Raw genomic sequence first — 23,952 nt, forward strand, 5'->3', positions numbered from 1 at the left:
GCCGGCGGAAGCAGTGTGATGTTTGGGCAATGTTTTAATGAGAAACCTTGGGTCCTGCCATTCATGTGGATGTTACCACTACCTAAGCATTGTTGCAGACCATTTACAGTATCGTGGACATGGTATTCCCTGATGGCATTGGCCTCTTTCAGCAGGGTAATGTGCCCTGCCACAAAGCAAAAATGGTTCAGGAATGGTTTGAGAAACACAACGAGTTCAAGGTGTTGAGTTGACAAACAAGTCCCATCCACGGAGGCCCCACCTCGCAACTTAAAGGATCTGCTGCATCTAATCTAACGTCTTGGTCCCAGACCAAGTCCATGCCTTGATGGGTCAGGGCAGTTTTGGCGGCAAAAGAGGGACCTACACACTATTAGGCAGGTGGTCATAATGTTACGGCTGTTAGTTGTGTGTGTGTATGTATGTGTGTATATATATACATATATGAAGGAGCTTGGGAGACCTATTTACCGCATGTTAAGGGAGTTAAGTGTAAGGGAGTTCTACATATTATACTTGGCTTGGACCCCTCAATTCCTGAGGGCAGCCCTGATTAGGGTGGGGTAGTATCACCGCAATTAGAGAAGCTGTGTTCGAAATTGACATTTATAGATTATTTATTATCGTTTTTGGTGTTATTTTACATGGCCCGCCTCACCTGTTGTTTCTGTAAGTCAATTTCTCTTGTGATATATTACTTTATATGTCCTGTTTACCCTTTGTTCAGTGCTGTGGAATATGATGGCATTATATAAACTAATAATAATAAAGACCAATTCATTTTTAATGCCTGTGTTCTTCTGAAAACTTTCCTCTTCATGAACCTGGCAGGCTCATGGATTGCTTTGGGTACTTGTTACTCATTAGCAAATGTTATTCTGCAACAAAAAAGCAACCAGTCTATGCCAAGAATGCCAACCTTAAAATGTTTATATCCTAGTAGCATTTATGTTAATTATTCCCCCTGGAAGAAAGCATAAATTGCTAGGCTTCTGTATGTTGTTGGAACATATTACAGACTTAAACAATAAATCCACGGTACAAACGATCTGTTCTTATAGCCGTAATGTGTAGGAACAAGCCGATGTGTGGCTGCGAGCCAGTGAGTCTGCAGAAACTTGAAGACGTATGCTTGGCAGTACTTCTTGTTTGTTCCCTATGAATAATAGAAGGCCATGCACACTTGTACATTAACCCTTTCAGTTACAAACTTTGGCAAGGCCAGATTAAAAATTGATATGCTCCTAGGCACGAGGACTTCGGATTCATGCCACTTCTGAAAATGTTAGAGAGGAAAAAAAAGGATATACATGCATTGAAGGAACATACATGATAGGCCCTGGTTTTATATGTCAGGATACCACCTTATAAACTGTTTGTTAGATGCAGGATCTGGAATTATAGAGCGTAGGAGTGTAGGTTTGGCAGAGTAGAGAAGCAAATGATGAAAGATGGATCCCTTTAAATGACATGTCAGTTAATTTGGGATTTATTGGCTGATGTTACTCATCTGTGTTTTACTGACTTCCAGCCATATATTTGATTTATATATCTGGAAGTCTTAGAATATTTGTTAGAATATATTGTTCCAAATGCAAAGCATGCGCACAGATATGTTAGTGGAAGCCTGTTCCTTACGCTGTCATATTTTTGGAACTGACTACGTGAGCTGACCCTTTTGAAGGATAAGGAAGTTCTTCAATGACAGCTTTGTTGTTGAGTGGCATAAGGGGCCTACTCGGTCTAGTTTATGGACATTGTAAAGGCTCGGTTTTAGTCTGTAACCTTGGATGGCTCTTGAATGAGCAATAAACCATTTCACTTAAGCTGTGTCAGAAAGAATAATCTGTAAACTGAAGGATCCATTTCCAGGTCATGTAGATTTAAAAAAAAAATAGTTGTAGTGATCCCTTTGGAACCAGCTTCAAAATAGTAAAGTCCTTTAACACATGCTTAATAACATTTAGGAGCTGAATCATGCGTGCCACATATCATGAACCAGCAGAAGCTCACCTAGTCTCACTCGTTATTAGATTCAGGATAGTTTTATCCCAATCTCATTACATGCTTAAATTCATTCACTATATTAGCCTTTATCACATGGCTGTAGGTTTGCATTGAGAAAGGGTTTAGCACACCCCAAATATCTGCAGGACCCACTTGTCTGCCATGTAATGTATTAAACATGTGGATACTACTTTTGCATACAGTGCCTGAGCGTTTGTGGTATTTCTGTTGTTCTATGTTACATCTAGCAGTTCTGCTGGGAGGCTGCTCCATTTAACTACTACCCACTTGCACTAATATTCCTCCTCATTTAAAACAAGCTTATCTCCAGATACTTTTGACCATGCAAACCATTTTAGTAGCCCTCCTCTCAACTCTCCGATATGTCAGTACCATTCTAGGATTGGGGTCTCCAGGTCTGCTCACAATACAGATTTCTGGTCAGGCCTCACACAAAGTGGTAGAACCACCTCCGTCTTCCTGCTACTGCTGCCTCCATCTATACAACCCAGGTCCCTGCTTGCTTTTTCCGACGTATTGCTTTGCCTGGTTTCCTTTAAGTCCTTCCTAAGTCCCTCTCTTCTGTTGACAGTGACAGTGTCCTCAATGCTATATTCAAGTGCATTGTTTACATTTATCAGTATCCTGTTTACTTTATTGTTATATAGATGTATAGAGGAGATGTTTTACCAGCCTTTGGCTTAGAGAACTGTAAATCAGCGGGTGTTTCCAGAGTTTAAGTGGCAGTAACAATACTTCTAACTACAAGTTTATATATATTATGTTTCAAGGTATCCTTGGTGATGGACAACAGCAACCATAATATGTTTATACATTACATGAATACTTTTTATCTTTTCTTTATCTTTAAATTCTTTTGCATATTTTTGCTGAACTAGTTAATTAGCCCCAATTATCTTAACAAAATAATGGCTCGTGAATACAACACAAAGAGGATATCATTCATGGGAAAGTGCCACCAAACTTTGAGAAAATTTTATATCCTTTTATATACCTTATAGAGAACATTAAAATGTAGAATTCTTGGAAATGAAAATATAGCCGTTCTTATAATTGGATATTTATGACAACAGATGCCAGACAAAATGACATTTGGGATTTTCTCCAACAGAATGTTACGGCAGATCATTCTCTCACTGAACCAGTAAGGCAGTAGATGAATTTATTTGGTAATTTTCATTGACATTCACACTTTCTTAAGGCTGAATTATATCAAGATGAGAAACACCCACACTATGAGCATCCCTCAAGCGAAACGATTGAGAAAAGTAGTACAGCTTTACCATCATGTGAAAATGACCAAGTAATGCATAGCAGATATTGCTTCCTAATTTCAGCCTTGTGTTTTGTATTCATTTCTATGGGTGTTGATCCCCAGTATTGCATATTTGTGTCCAGCCCCAGCTTTTCTGCTGAAGCTTCAGTAAAGAAAGGCCGTAGTATATTTCAAACGTAGCCTCAAGTAAGGATTATGTGGTCTCTGTATAATCTCATTCCAGCTCAATGAATCTTTATAGGGATGCTCCAGCCATCAGCAGAATCCCCACTATCCATTTGCCACTTTCCCTGCCCCCAGGGCAAACACAACTCTTGTTTAGAAGGACGAGTTACAGGGGTCTAATGAGACGCTCACATGCATAGAAAGCACTAGGCTGCTTTATCCTTTATATAAAGAATATGTGTTACAACATACTTCATTTGGAATTCTTCATTGGTGGGGCTGCTTGGGGTACTGGAGCTTCCCTTTTAAAGAGAAAATCAGACCAGTCATTTATATTTGTTAGCACCCCACTATATAACACTATCACATACATAAACAGCAACAAAACATGCAGGTTTTTTTTTGTAAACCATTGTATGGGGCGTCCGCTAACACCGGAGGTGTCGTGAGCGTTAATGACTCTCATTGTTCCCATAGTAACAAAATACTTTGTTACTATGTCATTGCATGCTTATTACATAATCATTTGTTAAATGATTCACAACAAGCACATCGCGCCTTATGATTCAGCAAAGTTCTAAGAATTTAGTTAATTACTTTTTTTTTTTTAATATTGGTTTGGGAAAGATGGGATTTTTTGGGTAATTAAATATATAATTGCATTTACTGGTTATTAAAAAGAAATGGTCACTTTTTGAAAGTGTTGATATTGTTTAAAAGCATATTCTACTAGCAATAAAAAATATAAATCACCTCAACTGTCATTTCTGGGGACTTCTCGGCTCCGGCTATCCGGAGCCTTCCCTTGCGGGACGCAGGCAGGACTGCACACTGACGTCGGTGGGTGGTCCCGCTGACTTCGGGGGGAACACCCCCATGTAAAGGGAAAAATGGGCGGGGAGCGGGGCGTGTCAAGACCTCTCTTCCGCGACCCAGAGGATTCGGGTCTTTACCCGGAGAACCGGAGGAGCAGCGCTCACCCGGCAATCTCGGAGAGTTCCCAGGTATGCTTATGTTATATACTGATTGTTATGCCCTGTCTACCCTTTGTACGGCCCTGCAGAATCTGATGGCGATATGTAAAACAATAAATAATAATAATACAAAGATACAGCTATTACAACAAGTATATAGAGACCCTTGGAGTGTGATTGTTGTTGTTCTGGCTGTTTTGAGTACCATGTGAAAGGCTGTATCACAAACTATGATGGACAGCTGCATATTGAGGAGGGCAGAACACACGTACTGTCCTAGACCCTTCCAGAATCAGCTGGTTTCTTGTCTGTCTCTTTCTCTCTCTCTGGCATCTCTCAAATTAGATAGCGTATTTATCTCTGGCTCCTGATACACCTGTCACATTTCTGTGTACCTTCCGACAGCCTTGTTTACAATCCCCCACCTCTTTACATATTGCGTGCAACACATTAATTGGGTATATAGACAGCGCGCATATTTTGCCTATATTATTACTCAAGATGTATATAGCACCATCATAGTCTGAAGCACTGTATGTTGGGTCAGAAGGAGCTTCCAGTCTAGAAATAAAGTAAGGTGTGAATTGTGATTAGAATTTTGTGTAACCAGTTTCCTTCGATGAAAGAGGTCCCGTGACCTAAGTGAATGAATAACAAATAATACATTCCTAGGTGTTTCCCAGGCTAATAAATTAATTAGCTGTGTGTTGGGATTGTGAAGCACCTGCTCCTATGGGCTTTACTGTACACAATGAAAACATTTATCTCCCCGTGCACTTTGTTCTCATTTCACATTCTAGAACATTCTGAAACTTGTCACATTAACCCCTTAAGGACAATAGGGGTTTTTACTCGTAGTATATTGTGGGACAACGGCTCTTTTAACGTTTTTCGGTGTTACTGTTTAGCTGGGATTTTCTTCTTTCTCATTTCGTGCTCTCACACATATTATATATTGTTTTTTTCAGGACAAACAGGGCTTTCTTTAGATACCATTAATTTTATCATATCATCTAATTTACTATAAAAAAATGATAAAATATGGGGATTTTTTGTTAAAAAATTACTTTTTCTCACTTTTTAAAACAAAAAACTTTTACTCATCTGCAAAAACGAATGAAAAAACCTGCTAAATAGATTCTACTATTTGTCCTGAGTTTAGAAATACCCAATGTTTTTATGTTTTTTTGCTTTTTTCTGCACGTTATGGGGCAATAAGTACAGGTAGAGTTTTGCTATTTCAAAACCTTTTTTTCCAAATCTGGTAATTCTTCCCCCCATGTGCCATTTCGGGTATCTTTGAAGCCGGCCAATGAAATTTACCCCATCAAGTCATATATTTTTAAAAACTAGACACCCCAAGGTATTTCACATGCTGGTAATTTAACCCTTTCCATGCACTAATTTTACCACCAGCCTTTGTGAAACTTTATGGTAGTACATTTTTTTGTATTTTTTTCACACACGTTGTACTTCAGGTATAAATTTATCGCTCCTGGTATATGTCCGTGTCAAACAACACCCCAATATGTGTTCAGTACCATCTCCTGAGCGCAGTGATACCCCCCATGCATGGGTTTGTTGGGTTATTTGGGAGGTAAAAGGCCGCCTTTGTGAGGTGTGTATTTTTTGGCCATTTAGACATCTGATCCTACTGCCCCCATGTCCCATATTTGGGACACCTTTGAACCCGGCCAATTCAATTTATCCCATCCACTCATGCATTTTTTAATACGAGACACCCTATGGGCATTTGTAATGCCAATATTTTAACTCTTTCCATGCTGGAATTTTTGTAAAGATAAAGAATTTTAGGACTTGCTTATTCATTTTTTTTTTTTTTTTTTGGTCACAGTGGGGATTTTTATATGTTACCATATTATTTTTATTTTTTTTAAAAAAAAATTTAAATTTTTTTTTTTTTTTTTTTACTAATCACTCATTAGTGAGCTGGGCTCCATTTACCTTGCATGGTTGGATGCAGTACCTGCATTCAACCTGCAGGAGGAGCTCGAGAGTTCACAAGAGGGTCTGGATAGACCCTCTATGAACTCAAATCTATTGTTGAAGCCATCCTGTGAATGACGGCAACGTCATTTACAGGATGGCACTTGTGGTTGCTCTTCGGAGCAATCACAAGGTGATCGGGGTAGGGGGGTAGTGTTGCTGGCATGCCTCGATATCGAGGCATGTCAGTAACACCATTTAGGCTTAGGAAGCGATTCAGTTCGCTTCCTAAGCAGTTTTAGCCGGGCGCCGCCGCGATCTTTCATGATCGGTGCGGCGGCGGTCATTTTTCTTCCGGGGAGGGCTGCCAAGGGCTGCCCTCCCCGGATCCACGGTCAGCCTCACTTGGGAGGCTTCCGTGGATGCTGCAAAGCCGCCGATCGCGGCGAAAACGCCGCGATCGCGGCAATGCAGCTATTTAACGGCAGCCCGTACATGTACGGGCATTGTCGTTAACCCGTTGCACGGCAACCCCGTACATGTACGGGGATTGTCGTTAAGGGGTTAAACATAATTAATGATGCGGCATAGAGAAATCGGCAAGCAATAGTCACATGTTATCAGTGCAAAGGATATTGACTCATATGTTTAGCACATTTTAAATGATTAAAATAAAAATCTTTTTTTCATTAGAACTTTTACCTACATCCTTCATGCTTCATTCTTTTCTACATTCCTGAGGCTTTATATAACTAGTTCTGACCAGATCAACTTGGCTTATATTGGCTTAAATCATGCAACAAAACTACATTTTTTGAGCAAATACATGTACAGTATGTCAGTGGCATGTTTTGCCAGTTGGACAATACCTGGAATGCAGTGGCCACTTGTAAATAAACCTAAGCATGAGTATTGGGCACCATTTGAATCTCAATAAATATTACCCCCAGCCTACTTGTAAAGCCCATAGTGGGTATTTTTTGTTTGACCCCCTATATATATATATATATATATATATATATATATATATATATATATATATATATATATATATATATATATTAATACGAATCCCACCTCTTGCCCCATGGAACTAATGGCCCTAATACTGTCTTACCTTGGCTTGTATGCTGTCATACAGTAATCATGGCTCTTGTTGGTTTGAAAGATGTTAATTTATTGTTAAAAATAAAACAGCATTACCGCCGAGAGGCCATTTTGTTTACTGTAAATGGAGTTTAACGTAAGATGAGCTACAGTCCCAAAAATAAATGTACTATTGAAAATGTACTGGAGGTTATGTCAGGAATATGTAGTTGTCCTGCTATATATCATGTCCGGGAACATGACTGGGTGCTGTGGAAATGCTGGAACAGCTTACTGAGAGCTATGGCCTCTCTGGAATGAAGTGACAGTAAGCAGTTTCAGAAGACAGTCTCTTCAGGAATCACAAGCCAAACGCCGCAAACCCACACAAAACACCAACCACTGTTGGGAAGAAACCATGTACTATATTCTAGCACTGTGGTGATTTGTTCACCGTGAAACAAAGCGTTTTTATTTATTTAACATACAGTATGTTCTAAAAAAACAATTAGAACAAAACACACGTGTTTGTATTGAACAATGTCCCGTGTCAAGCTTTTGTTAAAGGTGCTGTTCCACCTACTCTGATGAATTGAACGCTTTTGTATCCAAATGCATTAGATATCATTCCTAGCTTCGTTGAATGCCCAATCCCATTTTAGAAATAATTCTTTAATCTCATCCAGATTTTTTGTCTGATTTGTTTAACATGCTAGAAAGCGCCTCAAACGTTTTGTCTGAGGTAAACAAGTTTAAGTCCCAGTGTTAAGAAATATACCTTAAAGAAAAAAAGGTTACAAATGGCTGTAGATTTTAGCAATGTTATGTTCACATTTTAGCGCTGTGTCTACCGGTAAGTAGTCTTTCTGTTACAATCACAGAGGAAATAGAAATAAACGGCTACTTAGAGGTTTACAGATTTGACATGTACTGAGATAATTTGAATGATCGTTGTCTGTGGTGTTCTTCCTGGAACCTTCATTCATTAAGTACTTGGTAGACAACAACCTGAATGTCCAGGCACTTTGGTTGTAGTACCGGCTGATCCAGTTTTCAGGTTGTGAGGGTAGCCCAGAGTAAGCCAGGCTGATCCAGATGCAATAGTCAGCATATGTTGGAACATGGCCAGAATACAAGGTGTACAAGCAATTTCTAAGTAGGTTCTCAGGCCTCGCCAACAATAATAGCGGTACTTGTTGTAGCCCACCTGCATTACCGCGAGGAGATCCTAAAACCCGCACATTCGGTGAGGCCCCGTTACAACATTTCATGGACCACTCATATGGAGTGATTGCATTATCGATTCAAATCTCTTGAATGTTTTGTCCCGTAGCAAAGTTGAAATACAGGGTAAGTATTGAAGGCGCTATTTCTAACATTATCCTTAACAAGTCTTTTATCATTTATTTTACTTTGTATATGTTTACGAAACGTTTATTTTATTTACAAAAAAAATCTAGATCTATTTATTCTATAAAGTATATTTTGAATAAGTTTATGTTGCTCCAGTAGACCTAGCTGTTTCATTTATGTTTATACATGTAAAAAAAAAATGCAATATATATGAATGGTATTATTATTTTATAGAGCGCCATCATATTCCGTAGTGTTGTACAATGGGTAAACAGGACATAAAAAGCAGTATATAACATAACAATTTGACTTACAGAAACAAGAGTTAAGAGTGGCCCCGCTCAAACAAGCTTACAATCTAGAGGGTATAATGTTGATCTTGAATGTGCAATAAAAAATAATTTTACTGTTGAATATTAACGTTTTTAGGTATAAGCAAAAATGTATTGTGTTAATGTTAAACTTGTAATGTTAAAATGTGAGTTAAAGTGTGATCAACAGGTTGGTCATCATGGCGGCTTTTGTTTTGTACACGCCGTCACCATAATAGCTAACATTCTATATAAGTATTTGATAAGGAGCCAACATATTTTGGAACGTAGTGCCAATGAAAAGACAACTGTTTCAAGTTGGACTGGCTTTCCCGTATAAACAAGCACAGAAAGATCTATCGCGCTGCTGTTTAGATTAAGAGATTGTTGCGCGCAACAGAGAAAAGATCAAGGTCATGAAAAAGAGGGACAATGACAAAAGTGGAAATAAGCAAGTAATAAGATTAGAAAGAAAAAAAACCCTCAAGTTTTATTAATGTTACTATTGTGCAGAGCAAAGTTTGTTAAGATGATTCATTTTGTGGCTAACTCAAGTTTAACAGATTGCAAGCTTTCGGGACTATTTAGTTGCTTCCTCGTAGAGATAGTGATGTATCCTGCCCATTTTCTGCAAAATTGGGGGGGGCAGATCGCCCACTTGGGTGATAAGACCTACCAGAGTATTGCTGCTCAGCGGGCCGGTTACAGGGGAGATAAGAGGTGCTGCTGAGATGGTGGCCGGAGAGGGCACCAAGGGGGCAAAGGTAAGTAGACCGCTGAGTAGAGAGAGACCAATGTAGTCTCAAAAGCTTGCCATCTATTATTGTCCAGTTAGCCAATAAAGGCAGCATAATACCAGATCTGTCATACACACGGTACAGCTCTATGTCTGTTTTACAGTTACAGTTGCCAGGTGTGTAGTTTTGAGTTGGAATATCCCCTGTCCAGGAAATGAACAGCAATACCGGACATGCTTATTACTTCCCATTGTCCCACTGGTGTCTATGTGTGTCAGACTGTTTAGGGATGGTGTGCTGTATGCTAAAGAAGGAGTAATGGAAACAAAGTAGCTCATTGAGCTTCTTGTGTTCAGATATCCTTCCCACTGTTGCTTTTCTGTCACGTTTATGAGAGTAGTGTTACGCGCGTGGCGTGTGTGAGCTCTGCCTGTCTGTCTGTGTAAACATGCAGCGAGAAGACACTACGTGCCCCGAGCAACGCAGCGGTTTGCGCTGCCGAGGGGCGGGGCCTGCCAAGCGCCGTGCCTGATGTGACTAGGCCGTGTTTCCTCATTTTCCTGAGTGGGTGAAGCTCCTCCCACATTCCTTTGGCCAGCGCCGCAGTGATTGGGCCAGCGCCGCAAGAGTGACAGTAGACCTGAGGGCGGGGATCGCGCGGCCTGACGGCTGAGGATTGAGTGCAGGGTGCTGCTGGGGCATGTACGGGAGAGGAGGGGTGAGAGAGGTCAGAGAGACCAGCGGCGGCGGTAATAACCCGGCAGCTAGGAGAGGGGAGTGTCATTTAACAGGCTGTCTTCATCCCAAACCTGTCGCCGTTGTGCATCACGCGTGTTTCTGCATCTGCTCCTACTGCGTGACGCGGCTGCTTTAAGGAGAGCTGCTGGAGAAACCGAGACACTGGGATCATCACACTGGGATGGCCTGTGAACTCATGTCTCTGCAAAGGTAATACATTTATATGCATACACTGTATGTATGCATATATAAATATGTATGTATGTGTGTGTGTGTGTATGTGTTTATATATGTACATATATATATATATATATATATATTAGTACTAAGTCCAGAGCCAGTGAGATCTTGTGGCCCCTGGGGCATGGCTTGGCTGACTTGTTTGCTTGTGTTGCCTATGCATTTTTGTGTTGGCCTTTTGTTGCCCAGCTGTAAATGAGAGTACAAGGAAAGCTGGAATCTAGTAGGAGGCGGTTGATGCAGCATTCTCACATTAGATGAGTCATTGTCTGGCTGCCGAATGCCCTGTGTGCAGCACTATGTTTATATATTCTCAAAGTGCCTGATTTCTCCATCTTGAGATGCCCTTCGCTGCGGTACTTGGTAAACATCTCGTACAGGAGCAGAGCCAGATTCGCCTGAAGGCCCCGCACGCTATAAAATGTGTTACGGGTCTTCTGCTTTTTGGCTCCTGGATGTTTTTAGATTCACGCAGGCAGGTGCAGAGGGCCGCTCTGCTGCGCGGCAAGCCTGGAAAACCCTGCCATTTACCCCCCTTATGTCATCGCTTGTTTACGTCCCTGCATGCAGTTGCAAAAAGGAGCAGGACCGTTCGCAATAGCCCTGATTTAAGGAATACTTTAATATTAACATACTTAATATATTTAATAAACAATATTGTGCTAATGTTGCGGCTGGTATCTGTGTTTGAGTGCTCAGCGGTATATTTGCTGTCAGAGGGTGATCTAATATATAAATATAGAAAGTCGGAGCACTCCCAGTTGTTTTCTTGCTGTGGTGAACTGAAATAAATAAATACATTCAAAACAAAAAAAAATGTGTGTATATATATAAATGTGTGTGTGACCATGCTAAAATTTGTTTTTAAACCAAGCAATTAACCCGTACATGCCGTGATCACTAATATATACAGTATATCTGATTAGGTTCAAAGATCATGTTAAAGACCCCGGCACACCCCTGAAAACCTAGAACCTTTACTGCACACAGTCACGCGTAGAACAGCAATATGGGCTGCACTGAGCAGCTTTTTCCAGCGGTTATGTATGCGATAAAAGTCATTCTAAGACAAAGTTTTAAAAGTGCCTTTATCACCATAGCAACCCACGGAATGTTCTGGAAGCTTGGACCAATCCATTGGTTGCCATGGTGATAGTCATTGCTACCAATGAAATGGAAAAGATTCCTCACTGTTCTATTAATACATCAGTTTTACCCTTTTTTTTTTTTAAATTCTACCTATAAATGCAAACATTACATTTCAGCCTGGTATGGCAATAGTAAGATATTTGTTGGCGAAGAGAGAACACTCCTCTATCGTATGCAATATAAGGCATTTGATGGCTGATGCGCCAGGACTGATAAGCTGCTTTACACCATTTTCGGTTTTTACTCGTAGCACACCTGGATTTTGTGCTCTGAGGGAGGGCACCATCGCCTGTGCTACTCATCACACCTTTAGTGGCAGGCTACACAGTGACTAGTAATTCTCCCTGTAGGCTAGAATCGTTTCAGTATTTTGTTACGGGGGGCCTGTCCCTGATCTCATTTCATTCCCTTTGCCCACATTAAGCAGTAGTTTTTGCTTGGCCCTGACTAGTAAATGAATGTTATGCTATAGAACATTAAATTATTATTAGTTATTTTAGCATTGCCTACATTTGTGCTTGCAAAGCAATAATAAAAATTAATTTAGAAAATATTTTTTTTCAATGAATTTCCAGCTTTTATAACTCGACATCAGTGATACCACTGCTTTATATGTGATCCTAAATATTTTTTTTTGGGGGGGGGGTTGCACCAAAATCTTAATCAAGCCTGTTTACCAAAGGTCTTTTAGAGTTGGTCAGCTGAACTTATTGATGACTATTTTATCAGTGAGTCACTTTAGGATATCCTAGGAATTTCCGTTGTGTACTTTACATCTATGTACACATAATGCTTTCCATTGGGATGAGATAAGTGTGATGGCACTCCTGGTTCTTGGGCTATTGTTTTCAAATTCTTGAAGGTGAGGCCTTTTTAATAGGTGAGCCATAAACATTTGTGCTTAATTGTAAAGGGGATGGAGCCCCTACAACCGCAGAGGCAAGGTTCCTTTAAGAGCCGTAGCAATTACTACCACATTATCTAGTGGAAAAGCCTTCATGATCCTGACTGTGAAGTTCCCGTGAGCGAGCAGGCAGGTAAAATAACATTTTTCTTCCGTATAGTTCTAGTTTTAGAACTAGATTAGAATTTTGCACAAATTGCTTTTGTAGATCCAGACAGTGGTCTCTGAAGTTCAGCTACTCCAAGATATTCCTGGGTTTATTGATCAAGATCGAAGGAACAAAACACGCTCAATGCTACGTGAAAGGAAATCAATTTATTGACGTGCCAAAGACTGTGTACCAAATTGATATTTAGTTGCTTAAAGTTCCGCTTACATCTACAGATGAAGCCCAGAACCTAGTCAGGTCATCTGTGTATAACAGAGGCTGTTTTGCTTGGGAAAAGGGTTTACTTTGCTATTGTGTACATAGGTGGTGGACATGGTCTATAAATACTTCTAGAACAAACTCGGTTGGGCAGGCTCTTACAATATGTTTTGTGCAAGTAGCTTATTTTCCCATGACGGATGTTTTTCATGTCGAGCTTATATAGTTTCAACTGTTTGTGTGGTTCGGTATTTCGTTATGTGATCCAGAAGATCAATTATTGTAAGTGAAGCAGTTTGTGTCGTTTTAGATGTTTCCATAGTAGGGGTTGAGTAGAAGAAATTGTGTTTTTGAGAGCTCCGTCAGCTTTGATTCCCGGATCGGCGACGAGTTATTTTGTTTTCTTGCTCCTGTTTGTTTGTCTGTTGACTTGAGCAGCTGCTGTAATCGGTTAGTCCTGTTGTCGCTGCACTCGCCGATGCCTGTTGACTGGGAATGTGGGCTGTGCGGTTGCGTTATTCAGGAACACATACCCCTGACATCTAAAGGAAATAAACATTTAGCCAACATTGCTGACAGACGCAAGATGACATGCTTATGTAACGCCCATTATATAACTTTACCAAGCGTTGTATTAAACTATCTCGTCTGTTTCCTTATTTGATGGTTTGATTCATCTGGAGGTAATAAAAAGCAAGCACACGTTCCAGTTATTTCCTACCGGCTGATGTTCTTGGTCAGACATGTCTCTCCTACATCTCTATGAGCCTGATAAAGTCCATTTACTGATAAAGTAATACAAACCCCCGTATCTACTGCTTGAAAAGTTACTGTTTTCTTTCTAATGTTTTTTGTGTGCGTGGCTAGTCTACACCCAGCCGTGATACGTTGTATCGTGTGTAAATTTAGGCCGGTTACTATGCGAGCCCTGTGTCTTCCATCAGGAATAGAACAGGTATGGAAGGCGTACCAAATGTGCCTATCAATCACTGCACCAGTAGTATGCAAATCCAACATTAAAGCCTAGGCGCCCCATCAAGTGGTGTAATGTACTACAGGAAAGATCAGATGGCAGGATCGTGATGAAGAAGCCTGAATGGTGTAGTAGTGGAATGCCAAAGTCAAGTGAACAGTGGAAAAATGGAGCTGAGGTGTGAAACCCATCTGCAGCATAGTCCGTTATTACGGTGGAACGCGGTGTACGACATAAAGCCCCCTCCCCAGCATTATGATGTAAGGCAGATATACCATGTCCCACATATCCCCCAATAAATGAATTTATAAATTAAGTTGGTATTTTTTTTTTTTTTAAACAAACAGTACTAATAGATTTCGTGTATCCATAGTTCTGTAGTCCATAACTGCTTTACTCTACCGTTGAAACTCAACAGCGTTACTCGTAATTGATATGAGTTGGCCATCTCTAAAGCTTTATTCGTTGGTAGCCCATCTCTTTGTGCACGTGGAATTACTGTGCATCCCCGCTGATATGTTTTGTCTATGTAAAGATGTGTCTGATGTCATCTTGTTGCAGACTCTGACCCAGTAACATATCTTTCGCTTGGTTGTGGGGCGAGGCTGAACAATGTGTACACTGTGCTAGTACTTTGCCTCTGGGCAGAAAACAAGAACGGTGCCAGCTGCAATGCCCCTCTTCCAGCTTGTTGAAGGATGGGCATTTACCGAAGTGTTCTAGGATTCATGCCTAATGATGTAATGAAAAATATGAGAAGTACAGGCATGCGTACGAGTATGTGTATGTCACTGATGGATAAGACATTATAAACCACGGCCAGGAAAACACATTTTCAGCCATATGTCCGTAATTTTTTTGCCATGTTCCTGTTAGGACTATCTTAGCGATGGTTAAATATCTGATATACTACATCAATTAATATATTAATGTGTGGGTCGTTACTATAAATGGGACCCTACCTCTGTTGCGATGTCAGTAAAGCGTTCTGCGTCTGTTCATATACAGTGGATAACGGTAAACTATGATTAGATTCCTTCTGACCTTGGCAAACGTCCCTGGTTCTTCAACTTGCCTGAATGAGTCTGAACCGAAAAAGAAGATATTGCGAGACCCTTATCAAGGCAAGTGATTACTAGCTGAGGTCATGGAGTCCTATTTAGTCAATTTTATGAATACAAAGCTGGGGACAATGTCCATTTGTTAGAAGATATCTTGTAGATGGCATGAATCTCATCTCATCTAATCTTCTGGATCCAAGACCAACTCTGTTGGCACCATTTGAATTCATAACATAGTTTTTATAACATGATAACTTGGACTTTGTGTTTGAAAACTCTGCAATTAATTGGCTGATAAGGTTTATCTTTTTGTTCCTGTGCCCCAACTATTGGACCATCAGTGAAAGGTTGCTCTTGGCAACGACCTTTGGTTCTCCTGCCACCTTACGCACTGTTAGTACACTTTGTCTTTGCTTTTGAAATGGGGATACAGTATATCAATATACTTTGCATCGTTTTTGTCTCTAGACATTTGTATCGAGACTTAATTTTATATAGGCAGCTTGGTTGGAAAGGTAACGCTTCTGGATTGATACGACATACTGTTATCGGTCATTAGTACTGATTTAGCAATGAAAAGACTATTGACTGGATCTCTTAGTTCCACTTTTAAGGATGTATGTTTGTTGGTTTCCTAAAGTTCTGAAAGAATAATCTATAGAATATTATACATGTATAATTCTAATAGCCACCTAGATATCTGAATCTGACTAACCACGTGTGTGGGTTGTTGTGTTCATAGAGCAACTTCACCCCCCTAACTCTCTAGCTAAATAAGTCCCCTTCTTGAGCTTGGCCGGCTTTGTAGTTGTGACTCTCCGCGTGCCTGCTCCTTTTACCAGTAGGTGGCATCCTGAGTCTTTGGAGGGTGTTGTAAATTTTAATCTTTTGCTCTTTTTTGCTCATTGTCACTCTGATCTTATTATTACTCTTGTCAGAAAATCATGTGTTGTTTATTAATGGGCACCTTTTTGTTTTCCCGGTGTACAAGGTTAACATTTCTTGAACTGTATGTTTTATCTTGGAACCTAAAGCAATATAACTTATATTTATTAATTACATGTATTTCTTTATTTTACAGCTCCCAAGAAGATGAACGGCCGATGTCCCCCTTCTACATGAGGTATTGCTTTTTGTATTTTCCGTTTCATACAAAAAACTATTTCAGAGTTAATGGATATTGGGAGAATTACTTTTTCCCAGTTAAAGAATGTTATTTAGAATGTTTATTTACTTTTCACAACAAAAAAAAAGATGAAATATTTGAGGAAATCTGTTAATGTGAGCTTGTTATTGCATGAACGCTACCTATCTCCTCTGCGTGAAACATCCCTTTAAAAAGCGTTGTGCCGTAGCATTAAAGATTATTTTTCTAGTGGGGTGGCACCTTGTTCATCGTTACTGGGCTAAAGTTTCGAATCCCTAGTGTGTTGAACACAGGAAGAAAGTTGTGATGTTTAGAAAGATATACAGGAACAATGAACGCTGTCAACATATTTAATGTAAACTGTAAGGTGTAGACCAGACCCATCAGATTTGGTGGTGGTGTATGAATTGCTGTTCCCTGTCTCCAGCCTGGCTTGGTCTGGATATAGGATGCACAGGGTAAACGCCTGATGGACTAGTGAGCCTGAGCATATGTTTTTAAATGCTGATCTCATGTAGTCTCCTAACGCATCTGCCAAGATCCTTAATATGCTCGAGCCTGTTTTTTTGGACCAAGCACTGCACGGTCCGTAACCTTTGCAATGCACATAACCCAACTTCTAGCAAAGACAGCTGCCAGTCAGCATGAGATATGGATCGTGTGTTCTAGGAGGTATGGTGTGAAAAATGCATTCTCTCTTGTTTGTGTCATAGTTGCTGGCATAGGAGAGCCAAAAGTTATATAACAACTGTTCACGTCACTTTATTTGACCAGAACGTTTGGTTGTTATGAGAGCTTAAAGGCAACAGAGAAATATCTGAGACAGCTGCACATACTTCTGAGCTATGTCCTTCCATATGTATGACCCTCAGAATACCCTTAGCCAAATGATGGTAGCAGTAGATAATGGATTGTGGGTGCATTGAGGAACATTCATGCTGCGTTGGCTTAGGCACAAGATATGGCAGAACCCGTTACGGAACATGACATTGCTGTCCTGGGTTAGTGGCCCTGGTGACCGGCTGAGTTGTGCGATTGTCCCAATGAATGTGGTGTGATTGGCTTTGCAGTTTCTTGCTCCACGATGACCCTTTCTAACAGGAGCCGTAGAGAGAAGACTATTACCACATTTAGTATATGACTTATCAGCATGTGTTGTAAATTCAGAAGCAGTTAGCATTGGTGTAACTGCTTGTGTCTTATAAAGACAATAAAAGGTTGTGCAATAGGGAGCTACCTCAATAAATCTCTACCAGAGCACCTCGGTGATGTCGGCGTAGCCCTGAGTATCTATAGCGCCTTTCATCATTATACATTTCGGTGTAATTCCTCACTATATCATTCCTGTAGATTTATTTTTAAGGTTTCCTTAGTAGCGCTTGAGTCTTTTGCCCCAAAACTGAAATCAAGTAGCCAGGAACTCTCTAGAAAACTTTTTGGAGCCATTAAGGCATATGATAATAATAATAATAATAATGACTGTCTGGTATATGGAGTTTGTCTAGACTTGGTCTAAACATGTGAACTACATGGCATCATTTTTTTTCTATGTTTTATATCTGTGTCCAAATCCCTTTCAAAGGCCAGATATTAGACCGGGTTCATCAGGTTTCCGATAATGCAGAGCTAGTGACACCTAAACATAACTTAATTCACTTTTACTACTGGACACATGTTATGATTTTGTTTACGTTACAGTAGATATATGGAACCTTCTGGTTCTTTCTAGTTTCCAAGGCTGTTGATGTTCTTCCTATATTGGATGACTGACTTCTGACCAATATGTTTATTATGGTGGGTAATAAGCATAGGGTGTGGTAATGCTATAAAAACACTTATATAACACTGCGCATAACTCCCGGTATTATTCATACTACCCACACAGGTTAGCCTTCTTTTATGACTATTTTACTGTGAATTATTAATCCTGATTAGGGATAATCACATAAATGGGACTGTTTTTTAATTTATATTTCCTAAAGGTTGGATGATGAGTAAATGTTTTGGAGAATGTTTAACTTCATGCAGGCTTATGCCAAAAAATGTCCAAATATCTCCCAGCTGGGTCAGCATTTTCCATCAACCCTCGGCTTCAAACTACTTTGAGAAGGGAGATTTTTTTTTGGGGGGGGGGGGTTACATACACTGGGTAGACTTGGAACTGACCACCCCATGTCAATGAATGGTAGATGTTTTACTGCCCTAAAACTTAAGAAGCCTCACACAACGTCAGGAGGGAACATAGTGTGAGGGTATTTGCTATTTAACAGCATGTTGTTAAAACAGCTGGGCATGATATTGAAAGGGAATGCGTTTCTTGTGACGTTATAAATTCGGTGGCACGCAGAGTGTTTCGAGCCTGCGGGCTCGGTGCTTTGTAAGTGAAGATGGATCTTTTAATTGGTCACGTTCAAATAGCAAATTGGATGTAAAGATCTAAAAGTGGTGTTGTCACCATGGCGATTAATACAATGGCCTTGTTAGAAGGATTTCATTGGTTGCCATGGTAACAAGACCACCTTTTTAAAATTTCACTTTTTTTTCTGTTTTCTATTTTACTGAAGGCTTGTGCGTTTGGTCTCTGAGCCAGTAGCGAGCTGGTAGTTTTCCAAAGCTTAATAAAACAGCTCCTGTAAAATGTCCCACGTTGTTAGCTGGCCTTATTGCCTCTCTAGTGGATAATTAACTCTGTGTATTTAATAGTTGCCATAGAATGGCTGTGCGCACGATTTCTTGTCAGTGTAAATTGGAAAAATGCCCTTGTATTATTGTGGTTTCTATTTTGTGCAAGTTTATCCAGCATTCCGAAGGATAGCTGGTTACTGAAACTGTTTGCCAATTTGTGCGTTTTACTGAACTCGGAAACTGTATACCGGGTAGCAATGGACTCGCCCTTGTGTTGCCTACAGCTCTTAAACTACAACTCCCATTGTGCCCATTGGTCTTAAGTGGCCCGATCCGGGTCGAGTGTGAGACTCGCGTGATGCAGCGTGGCTGATCAGGCCGATCTCCACCGGTGTGCCGTGGCTGCTATCGCTGGAGTATAACCTTGTTAAAGATTCCTCTAGTAGTAGTAGTATGCGTGGACTCTGCTCTCCCCAGTTAAATGCAATGCGTCACAGGGATGACTTGAAGAATACGAAAACAGTTTGCAGGATGTGTGTGTCTGTGTGTGTGTGTGCGCAGGGGATTAAATCTTCCTGACAGAGGATCAGGTTTTAATCCACTTTTGGAGATGATGCAAACCTCCTGAAACGGAGAAGGCTCCAAGTAACCTGAGCGGCTTCCTCTTCGCCGTCCTTTGGAGTCCCGCGTCTGATGGCACCGTGTCACTTAATACAACTTTATTCTTTTGTGTCCCCTCTGCAGTGGTCACGTGACTCAAGTTAACACCGTCCCAGCTGGCAGAGAGTAAGTCTCTAAGCCTGTATATGTGTGTGTGTCTTCGTGTATATATCAGAATAACTGAGATTAGGGGTTTGCTACGACAGTAAATTAGGAGGTATCCAATAATTATAGGACACAAATACATGCTCTCAATTTCTATTTAGAGATCATTTGCACCATTTTATCTCATATTTGCACACAATATTTTAGAAAATAAATATTAATTAAAAAGTTAATTCATGCTGGTTTTATAGTTCTAGAATTAGGCAACAGATAAGGACCATTCGGCCCATCTAGTCTACCATAATCAGTCCTTGGTCTTGTCTTAGATTCAGGAAAGCTTTAATGCCTATTCCATGCATTCTAAAATTCAATTCTCACGGTATTTACTTCTACAACTTCTGCTGGGAGACATTTTTATTTATCTACTACCCTCTCAGTAAAGTAAAACCCCCTCACATTACAGCAAAGCCTCTGACCACCTAGTTTTATATTATGACCTCTTGCTCTAACATTATTTGTAATCACATTATCACAGATATATAATTATAATTTGTGTATGTATAACTATAGATGCTCACCATTGGTTATTAAAATCCAGTTAAAATATTGGCACAGGCCATTCGCAGAATGTAGTTGGCTAAAGGGTTGTTTCATTTGCTCTTCGGCTCAATTTACAGACAACCCAGCACTCCATTGATATCAGCTTAATGAGTTGTTCCTTATAAAAAGTGAATCTGGCCAAGGTTTAGAAAGTCATCTTGTCACCGTAGCAACCAATAAAATGGTCTAATTGGACTTTTCCATCAGTTACTATGGTGATAAGCCAGTGGTTTTTCTTTAAACTGCAATAGAATAACATATTTTCTCTGTACTAATTAATTTGTGGGTCTGTTGCAGAACCAAGTTATTCAATCATTTTTTTGCCCCGCAGACTTCTGGAGAGGACCATTCGAACAGCTGTGGAGCAGCATCTCTTTGACGTTCTTGGTCCTGGAAGCCAAAGTTCAGAAGATTCAGAATCTGGGACGTCATCTCCTTCAACCAGCCTGTCTGCAAGACAGAGGAGAAGACATTTGAAAGAACATGATGAAACCCGGAAAAAACCAAGAGACATGTAGGGAAAGCTTTTCGGATCATCGCTGCGTTTGCTAACCTATAATGATTAGGATGTTAACCCTTTGAGAAGGGCATTTCGTGGAAACACATTGCAGTTAGTGAAAGGTTGCACTGGTCGTACTCAATGGTGAAAATGTAACTTCTCTCAGTGTATTTTGCTCCCCATTACAGTAAACCACAGAGCGATTTGTTAAGGAAGATACTTTTGTTAAAGGCTTGCCGTTATAATCACATAGTCACAATGACTTGGCAAAAACCGGGGGTGTTTGTGTTCTGTTCCTTAATATAGTACCTGGGGTTCTTGCTGTAACCTGCCTCAGCATCATCCAGAAACAGTAGCTTTGGGTAGTTGAACTAATTTTATCCACTTCCCCATCTAGTGTACATTAAACGTTACATTTTTCACAGTGCTAGATCTGCGCATGACCCGCAAGTACAGCTAGATCACCATTTTCATTCTAGGATTAATAGGCTTCCATGTAAACGTTTCCAAATCTTGGCATGTGTTAAAATGTTTGAAACTTCATATTCTCTGGCCTGTTATTTAAAAAAAAAAAGAGTAGGTACAGGTGACTGCTAGGAAAAAAACCCAAATATTTTCAAGTGTCTTGTGATATGTTTTATGTTAGTGCTTTCAACAGTTAAAGGTCCAGTAAGGTGTAGCGATCCACCCCATTTTGTTTAGAGACATTGTGTGATTGCTAGTGACTGCCTAGACTCGTGTGTTCACAGGCACCTGGAGTTTGATATTCAGCTCCTAGTTTGTCTCCCCCTAGTGGCTTGGGTCAGAATGGACAGATAGTGTGACATTGGTATGATTGACAGGCCAGCATGACATTGCACGAAGAAAATGGCACGTGGAGGCAGTGAGCAGCCTCACTATATAGAAAAAAGGAGGAGGGGTATTGAAGAAAAAAACAATTTTTTTTCCCCTCAATAACCTATGCAAATTTCATTATTCTGTCTAGCTTTTCTTAGATTGATCTAACATGTTCGGTTTGTTTCGTGTACCACCCAAAGCATTTAACCTGTTTACATACATGAGCTGCATCTACACTATTACTTACACTATTGTGTCCTTCAGGGAGGTGATTAACAAGGAGAACATCCCCTCTGGATGTGGGAGCCTTGAAGAGTGTGGCTTGACACAGGAAGGGGAGAAGCTTCAGGAAAACTGCTCTGGATACATAGAAGAAAGAAGTAAACCAAAGAGGCAAAAATCAAGCAGCAAGCTTTCTGAGCTCAACGACAACCAGGAGAGTACGCTGGTGAGTGGGGAATCCATCTGCTCGGGACTATTCAAATGATGGTTTCCTCTGAGTGAGATCTGTACCAAAAGCAATACATCATTTACCAAAACCACTAAAGCTGCTGTTCCACCTACTTTGCTGAATTGAATGGCCATTTTAACTAAACACACCAGTAAAATACAATTCCCAGAGAGGGTCCGGACTGTACATTGGAAGCTTGCTAAAAGCTAGCTATTATTGAATGATGCCTAATAAACTTTGCAGAACAGTGGATTTTCTCACGAGACCAGCTGAGATTCATAAAGCCATGTACCATAATTCATTCCAATTTCATCTGGATGGCGTAGTTGACTTGAAGAGATGTCATTTGCAAGGCTAGAAATAGAGCGGCTGCGGGAAGCAGATATGACAAACTGTGACTTGGCTGAGCCGTAGGAAGTATCTGCCGCGGTGCTGACGGCCAATTATATACGTATGTACAGTTCGCTGTCGCTAGGTGGAAGGCACACTATAAATCCACACTTTCCTTTATCCTTCAAGGTCAAACATATGCAAGTTCTTAGCTCTCCTCAGCATGCAGTGTTTGGCGTTTGGAGGAGTTATAATATCTGTGCCGTTCTAGAGAACGCAGGCTCTTCTTTGTCTTTGCAGCTGTCCACGACTACCCAGGTCTCATTGTCATGCAAAAAAAAAAAATCATGTTTTGCTTTCTCCTGTTGCAGAGTACAGAAAACTTTATCTCCTCTAAAAGTGTCGACAGACAGGAGTTTAGCGGCATGGAAGTGCTGTCCGAGGCAAGGTAAAGATCAAAACCATGATGTGCTAGCTATAAAATGAATGACGTGTGCGTATGAAAGCAGGGGGCTACAACACACCAGTCTGTTCCTCCACTCAGGGGCAGCGGCCTGATATATAACATGTATATATATATGATGTTTTACAGTCCATATGTGTGCATTTCAGGAGGTAAATAACAGATCGGCATTTTTATGCAAATTTCAGACTGAAAATTAAACAAACACCCCCTTAAAAAATGGCTACCCCTTTATATAACTTTCATTTGCTACTCAAGAGTTTCTCAACATCCACCCCGCAGAGCAAGACATTACAGGGTTTTCTTTCGTTAACAACTGTCAGTCTGTCTTAAATGGCCAAACCATTGCTTTTGCTCATATAAGATCCTGGAAGCCTGCATGTCACCCCAGATGCCCAGATTTGGGGAGACTATGGCTTGTCGAAGAAGCTTTAAATTCCTCGTTGTTTCTCATTATAGTTCAGTGGTATCAGGAGTTAATGGAGCAGTTTAATGTCACTGACGGGCTCTGTGAGTACTTTAAAATGCATTCCTTTAAAATGGGACAAAAATTTAATAAAAGAAAATACTTAACCCGAGCTGCAACTGACCCCATCGGTGGTCTGTTTCTTGCTATGGATTTGCTTGCCCGAAGGGTTCACTGAGATAGGGCTGAATACAGTATAAGTATGTCATTTACATGGCGATGCATTTAGCCAAACACACCTCCTGCACTGCATATAGGCTAGTAAAAGGGGCAATTACACATGAGAGGATCCTGCATGAATTCCCCATTCATATACAAAAAGAACCCCATCAAAATTTAAAGGGACCGTGCAGCTATAATATGCATACGAGTGGTAAACCTCAGCATTTTTTAAAGTAATTAAAAATAATTATCTGCGTGTATGTATTTGACTTGTCCTGCCTACAAATATTTATAGATA

General features: G+C 40.3%; 1 protein-coding gene across 5 annotated transcripts in view; it reads left to right on the forward strand.

Moving 5' to 3' along the window:
• FAM13A (family with sequence similarity 13 member A) overlaps nucleotides 1-23,952 on the forward strand; it is a 75,559-nt gene that overhangs the window by 33,969 nt on the left and 17,638 nt on the right. For 3 of the 5 annotated variants that reach the window (XM_053461598.1, XM_053461599.1, XM_053461600.1), the window contains 5 exons: nucleotides 16,391-16,432; nucleotides 19,826-19,867; nucleotides 20,778-20,960; nucleotides 22,047-22,230; nucleotides 22,935-23,011. In XM_053461598.1, the coding sequence (XP_053317573.1) occupies nucleotides 16,391-16,432; nucleotides 19,826-19,867; nucleotides 20,778-20,960; nucleotides 22,047-22,230; nucleotides 22,935-23,011 (528 nt within the window). Of the gene's footprint in view, nucleotides 1-10,591; nucleotides 10,826-16,390; nucleotides 16,433-19,825; nucleotides 19,868-20,777; nucleotides 20,961-22,046; nucleotides 22,231-22,934; nucleotides 23,012-23,952 lie in introns of those variants that run through there. The other 2 variants (XM_053461601.1, XM_053461602.1) reach the window with 2 other exon arrangements.

Source organism: Spea bombifrons, chromosome 1, assembly GCF_027358695.1.
Source record: "Spea bombifrons isolate aSpeBom1 chromosome 1, aSpeBom1.2.pri, whole genome shotgun sequence".
NCBI classification, from domain to species: Eukaryota; Metazoa; Chordata; class Amphibia; order Anura; family Pelobatidae; genus Spea; species Spea bombifrons.